This window comes from Mus caroli, chromosome 6 (assembly GCF_900094665.2).
Source record: "Mus caroli chromosome 6, CAROLI_EIJ_v1.1, whole genome shotgun sequence".
Lineage (NCBI taxonomy): Eukaryota > Metazoa > Chordata > Mammalia > Rodentia > Muridae > Mus > Mus caroli.
The window spans coordinates 82,843,532-82,850,714 of NC_034575.1; the positions used below are offsets into that span (position 1 = coordinate 82,843,532).

At 46.6% G+C, this 7,183-nt stretch overlaps 1 protein-coding gene across 1 annotated transcript in view; it reads right to left on the bottom strand.

The window, feature by feature from the left end:
* The window catches only part of Anxa4 (annexin A4), a 23,990-nt gene that overhangs the window by 9,612 nt on the left and 7,195 nt on the right, over window positions 1-7,183 (bottom strand). The window contains exons 3-6 of the mRNA XM_029478220.1: window positions 5,714-5,808; window positions 2,756-2,869; window positions 1,553-1,643; window positions 17-32 (exon numbers count right to left, since the gene is read on the bottom strand). Coding sequence (XP_029334080.1) covers window positions 17-32; window positions 1,553-1,643; window positions 2,756-2,869; window positions 5,714-5,808 — 316 coding nt within the window. The remainder of the gene's footprint in view (window positions 1-16; window positions 33-1,552; window positions 1,644-2,755; window positions 2,870-5,713; window positions 5,809-7,183) is intronic.

Below are 7,183 nucleotides of genomic sequence, written 5' to 3' on the forward strand. Positions count from 1 at the left end.
ATAGGTACATCAGAACAGAGACCTGCCCAATGCTGCCACCCTCCGGCCTGCTATGTGTCCCACCCCACCTGCACAGCCAGCAGCACAGACCAAGGTGGTGCCAAGTGAGGCTTTCAAAATCTGAACTCTGCCAGGCCCCAGGTTGGAGTAAGTGGTATAACCATTGATGGGTAAAGGACCCACGTTCCTGTAGGCGATCTTTCGCCTATGCTCCTATCAGCAATTCTAACAAAGCCCATTAGCACAGAACAACAACAGAACAAACAACAAAACAACTTTGGTTAAAAAAAAAAAAATGACCCAGGTGCTAATTTGTCACAGTGGGAAGGATCGACAGCTGTCTCTTATGATGAAGGTGGGCTGGAGTCCTCCTTGGTGTCCTTCTGTCTGTGACTTTGCTATGCAAATGCTGTGTCTGAATGGAAGCTGGCAAGGTGACCAGTGTCACTGGACACAAGTCCCCAGAAAAGTTCTAACAGAGCTCCCTAAGAGTCACACTCTCTACAGCCCCAGAAGCCACCGTAAAACAGGTGTCAGGGTTAGGAGGTCAACTCCAAATTCTGGGGCTGAGGTCAGGGTTGGGGGCTAACTCCATGTCCTGGGTGGGCATGTGAGGGAGACATGGAGGGTTCTTGTGCTCACATGAGCACAAGGAGATTCAGGAGTGTTAAGCACACACACACCTGCTCCTTCAAAGGAAGAGATGTACAACCTGTTATCTTCCCAGAAGGCTGGGAGCAGATCTGGATAATATCCTGNTGACCTTTGTGCTCTCTGTGTGGCTGAGACCACAGGGATCCTCCCCAGACCCTTATCATGAACTTGTCAATCTATAGGATTTATCTTTATGGGTGGCATCACATGTCATCAATCTATANAGTATATCTTTATGGAAGATGTCACAATCACTTTACAGAGTTTCGAAGTAGTCATCTTAAGTTTTATTGTGCATACAGGATTGAGTAATTATCACCAGGAAATTTTTCACCAAATTTTGGTGTGTTTAAATATGCCAAAAATAAACTATTCAGGGTCAGAGTTAATCAGACTGCTTTCTTGCCTCCCTTGGATCGTTATTCTGCTAGTGGTGGAGGTCAAGAGACCTTCATGGGGCTAAGGTTAGGGTTGGAAGCTAAGTCCAAAACCTTCCGGGTTAGAGGACTAACTCCAAATCTAGGGTCAGAGCTCTAACTCCAGACCCTCGAGGTTTAGGCTCAGACTCTGAACACTGAGCAAGAGACCCTACTGTGACAGTCTTCGCCCCAGAAGAAATCCATACTGACTTTAAAAACACAGAGATCAGCAGTGATGGGGTGTAGCTCTGTGCTAGAACCTAGAGAGCTGGCTTGGCTTGTGAGAGGCCATGGGCTCCATCCCTACTACCTGGGTAGGCCACAGATATGGCAGAATACTCACGATAAATAAATAAATAAATAAATAAATAAATAAATAAATAAAATGGGAGAAAATCAAATAGCTGAGAAGTGATAGTCACGAGCCTTCCTTTCAAGTCCTGGGCAACCTGTGCCTGGGCCTGGGGGCTGCTACTTACGCTGCTGGTACGTCTGGTTGATGCGACGAATCTCCTCAGGGGTACGGGAGGCCAGGATCTCAATCAGACAGCCCTCATCCGTGCCAGCTCCCTAAATGTGAGGGCAGGGGTGAGATGGCATGAGCCAGTGGATCAAGTTTGCACGGTTAAACAAATAAAATATGCTGGGCGTGGTGGCGCACGCCTTTAATCCCAGCACTCGGGAGGCAGAGGCAGGCGGATTTCTGAGTTCGAGGCCAGCCTGGTCTACAAAGTGAGTGCCAGGACAGCCAGGGCTACACAGAGAAACCCTGTCTCGAAAAACCAAAAAAAAACCAAAACAAATAAAATACAATTGCATTTAGTAATTAAAAACAGAGTCCCACACTCAGAAAGAATGCAGGCAGGAAGCTGCAGAGTATAATAGCAGCTCACAGGATCTAGAAACAGGGCCTGTTAACTTTTACCTGCCCCGCCCAAGCGCAGTGTGTTACCATAATGTTATTAATAATNATGCACATTTGTAGAGCCCAGTTGCCATCTGTTGTTTGTCATAACAGGTCAGGTGCGTTTCTGCCCTCTGGGGTTCTACTCTTTCTTCAACCTCTGCTCTCTTTCTCTGAAGGTNAGAATGTTCTGGTAAAGATGTTATCTCCCTGTTTTACCTTCTACTCGGTGTAGTAGCATTGATAAGCACAGGAGGGCGGCTACACTGGCCTCTCGGAGTCACTTNCTGCCAAGCAGCTCAACTACAGAGAATGCTCCTGCCCGTCTAACACCTGGGTCCTATCAGCACCATGGGCCACTTTCTTCCATCAGCCCCAGGAAGCAGCAAATGGCTCAACAAACTTTGAGGATTTCTTTAATTACAACAGCCGTGTATATTTCAAGTTATCCAGAGGGGAAAACCTGTTTCTCCTTGTCTCTCTTCCCCTATCTCAGAAAGGTTTGACCATAGGCTAATCTTAACTTTAAGATTTCAGATGGTGTGTGGGTCTGCCCCTGTGAGTGCAGTGCCCAAGGAGGCCAGAAGAGGGTGTCAGAGCCCCTAAAGCTGCAGTTACTGGTGGTTGGGAGCTGTCCAGCACGTGTTGGGAAGTAAACCACAGCCCTCTGACAGAGCTGCAAGCACTCTTAACCACTGAGCCACGTGGTCCAGCTCTGCCAGTCGTGTTTCATTACCATGTGCACGGGGAACACCAAAAGTTCAAGGGGACCACCGACCTTCATGGCCCTCCGCAGCTCCTGTACGTCATACAGCACCGTGGGTGTCATCAGCCCCAGGATCACCTGCTCAAAGTTGCTGCTCAGCTCCGACTTCAAGTCCTCAATCAGGTCCTGCAACAAACGAGAAGAACGTGTCTACCTTTAGCAGCTATCGTCACTCATGCCCGCCATTTCCAAGTATGGGGCAAGAGTGTCCTGTGCGACTGTCACTCTCTTGGAAGCATGAGGTGGCATTTTCCTAAGTCATCTGACACATCTGCATGTCTGCAGCCACACAGAAGCCTGTTCAGTACTTCCNGCTTTTCCAGCTAAGACCAGATTTTACTTATTGACTTCAACCAAAACCACACAGCACAGCAGACAAGGGAGTGTGGCCATTTCCCATTAAGCCAAACTTTAGTGTGAGATTTGCAAAACAATGCCAGCTCTCTCATTAAGTTTTGGTTTGGTTGTGTGTTGTTCTCATTAAATCTTATTTTTGAATACACAGCTATTTTCCCCTTTTTTAAATTGATAATTACATCCATTTATTTATGTGTGGAGTGTGCTGCAGTACACAAGTGGAGGTCAGAGGACAACCTAAGAGAGAAGGTTCTTTCTATCATGTGGGACCAAACTCATGGGTTGTTGGCAAGAAGCACTTTTACACGGTAAGCCACCTCACTGGCCCCATATTNTGTGTATATTTGTGTGTAAATATACACGTATGTGTATAAATGTTTGTGGGTCTGTACCTGTGTGTAGATACATGCACATGNGTTTGNGTGCATGCACACATAAGCATGATTGTGTATAAAGGTCAGTTGTCAATGTCTGGGATCTTCCTCAATTGCTCTCTATAACTTAGGTCTACAGGTTCTTCCACTGAACCTAGCGCTCACTGCTGGCCAATAAGCCCTAGATAGTTTCCTGCCTCCTCCCCAGTGCTGGGATTATGTATATAGTTTTCTATCATGCACATCTTTATGTTAAATCTACAAATGTGGATTGAATGAATGAATGAGTGGATGAATGAATTAGAAGTCTATTAATATTGGTCATCTTAGACGACCATAGGTTAGCTCCATTCTGCAGGTAATCTCGAGTGTGTGATGCAACAGTTGTAATGTAATGTATATAAAGCACGTCCATGTATAGCCCACACCTCCCTTGACTGTCTCTGTCTGCTACTGTTCTCTTTCAGTTTCCCTGGGGATGGGAACAGTTTATGGCGCTCTGGAGACAGTTGGTGACAGTCTGACTCATTCCCTACAGGAATGCCCAGAGTTCATCTGTAGACGCTCTGGAGAGCAGCGAGTCAGCTCTGCCTTGCCCATCCATCCCTCCCCACCGTGACAAGCAGTTTGGAGCCATCTGTGAGAAACAGCTTCACTGTTCCCTGCGGTGACATCTCCCAAGATACCTGCACTAGACATGAAGTCACTGGGCACCGATGTACAGAGACAAGGTTCTCAATAAAGAAGCAGAAGGGTTGGGTGTGCTTTAATGGTGACGTGTGGAAAGACTGGGCTGAATAATTCGGGTGAAGGAGGGGTGGGGAGTTCAGACAAAATCTAGAGCATGCCGGGTAAAGAGATAATTTTTTAGCTGCCATGCATGCATTGAAGATTGGTGCTAACGCTGTTAATTGGCATGTCCAGACGCTGAAGGTCCTTGTGCCCAGTTGTTTTTTGGTCTATGAATAAAGATACCAATGGACGATAGCTGGGTGAGGGGCGGGACACTGAGAGTTGCGCCNGTAAGATGTAGAGAGGAACGACAGAATCGCCTGGACTGGGAAAGAAGAATGGGACGCAGTAGCAGCAGGAGATAAAGCCAACCACTCATGTGAGATTTGAGTAAATGGCCGCTGGCCACTTCCCTGATTGTGCCTGGGGTAGCAGGGGAAGGTTTAGGAATGCCCGGCTTTTGAGGTAACCAAGGCATTTTAAAATTAACTGGCACACTCGTGAGTGTGTGAGTGTGTGTGTGTATGTGTGTGTGTTTTTTCCATTCTCAGATCTGAGATAGCTCCTGGGTGGTGCACATAGTGAAAACATGTAATTACACAGAAAGCCCTGCTTGCTGGAGTGTGAAGGGTCTGGAATTTCTGTGTTTTGATTTTTGCAAAAATATCCTTTAAATGTTCTTTTCAAATGTTTTTCTTTTTACATTACTTAGTGTGTGTGTGTGTGTATGTGTGTGTGTATGTGTGTGTGTTTGTGTGTGTGTATGTGTGTGTATGTGTGTGTGTGTTTGTGTGTTTGTGTGTTTGTGTGTGTATGTGTGTTTGTGTGTGTGTTTGTGTGTGTGCGTGTGTTTGTGTGTATGTTTGTGTATGTGTGTGTGTATGTGTGTATGTATGTGTGTGTGTTTGTGTGTGTGTGTGTATGTGTATTTGTGTGTGTGTATGTGACCTTACATGTGGACAGTTCTGTGAAGTTAGTTCTCTTCTTCCACCAGGCGGTCTCCAGTATTGAACTCAGCTCATCAAGCTTAGGGGCAAGTGCCTTTAACCCTCTGAGCTATCATTTTCTATCACCATTTTTAATGGATGGTCAGNTGTTGTAATACTAATGGGGCAATGTGACATTTTAATGCTTGTACACACACGGTTATCAGGTGCAGGGACTGGCATAGCTGTCAGACTCAGATGGTTGTCATTTGTTTGTCTGAGGAAGGTTTAAATCCTCTCTGCTCTCTATTTTGAAGTATTCAGTTAGCTGTCACCCACAGTCACCCTACCATGCTACAGAGCCTCATCCTCTCATCTAGCTGCTGCCCTGTACCCATTGCTTCTTCTCTCTTCCCCCACTGTCTCCCTATACTCTGATAACCACTAACTTCACAGATAGTCTTAAGGCATTGGGAGTCTAGCTTCAGGAGGGGGATGGTGTGAGAGGTGGGGGTGGCGCTCTGCTTCCAAGATGCCTGAGGAGTCCCTGGTCACCTGCAAGATCGGGAGACTGGGCCTACCCTGCCGATGGTGCTCTTGTAGGCACTCCTGATCTCCTGGCGCTGGGCGGTGCTTCGGTAGGCTAAGATTCCGATGATGGCATCTTCATCAGTACCTGGGGACAAGATGGAAACAGCAGGGGTCAAGGTTTGCCTGTGTGAGGAAATGGTCTCCCCTGTGGCCACAGGAGTTACCTCAGGAAGGCTGAATGTTTGATGAGAAGAGAACCTGGAAACAAGAATGACGTTTGCCTTTCTCACAGCTGGTTGTTATTGTTGGAGGAACTTTCTGTGTATTTGTTGGAAGAAGCAGCTGGGATGCATGGGGGAGGGGAGGATAGAAACTGTTCTAAAATGCCGCAGCGAGAAAGTTTTACATGTGTTCTCCACCTATTCTTCACAAGCTTAGAGATCCAGCAAAAGGTGAGGGACAGGCAGACCTACAGAACTCTCAAATCCAACCTTCAGAGCTCTGCATGGGAAGGAAGAGCCCTTCCTGGTTTGAACCCTCACATTAGCTTTGAGTTTTATTTAAAAAAAAAAAAAAGCCGTGCGTGGTGGCGCACGCCTTTAATCCCAGCACTCGGGAGGCAGAGGTAGGCGGATTTCTGAGTTCGAGGCTAGCCTGGTCTACAAAGTGAGTTCCAGGACAGCCAGGGATATACAGAGAAACCCTGTCTCGAAAAAAAAAAAAAAAAAAAAGCCCCACCTTCCTCCAGATTCAAAATTTCTTCTAAGCCATGCAAAGTGTAGGCCTATGGCCACACCCTGCGTTTAACCCACACATTACCACAAGAATTTAGGGTTTTATTTTCTCATAGATCTGTAAAAAACCTTCTAACTAAATTCTTATTTTGTAGCTTGGTTTATCAGCTACAATTTTTCAGCTTTTCCCACCTGCACTGTTGACTGCTCCCCTGAGGTAGTAACTAGTCTATCTGTTTCATGTCACCCGGAGCCCCTCATTTAGCATCCTAATTCTGATACCCGTGGTTTCCTGGCCCATGCCTTGTGAGCAACCCTCTGCGCTGTAATTCTATTGGTGGCTTTCTCAGTAGCTGTCCTGGGACCTCCCTTTAGAATTTGCCATCTTAAAGGCGCACTCCTTTAATCCCAGCACTTGGGAGGCAGAGGCAGGCGGATTTCTCAGTTCGAAAGCCAGCCTGGTCTACAGAGTGAGTTCCAGGACAGCCAGCACTACACAGAGAAACCCTGTCTCGAAAAAAAACCAAAAACCAAAAACCAAAAAGAAGCTCCCCTCTGGCCTGTTCCTGCTTTGCAGCTTTTCCCAACTCCACCACGACTCCTCTGAGCTTCAGCTCAACTCCCCTCCCAGAAGCACATTCTCTCTTCATTATTTATTAAAACTCAGCCCACCTCCCAAGGGCACCTCAAGTTCCACACCTCCAAGGTTTGCCTGATGATCCCAAATGAAAGAAGACCTCCTTTCAGTGAACAACGGGTTTGAGTTTTTTGTTTGTTTTTGTTTTT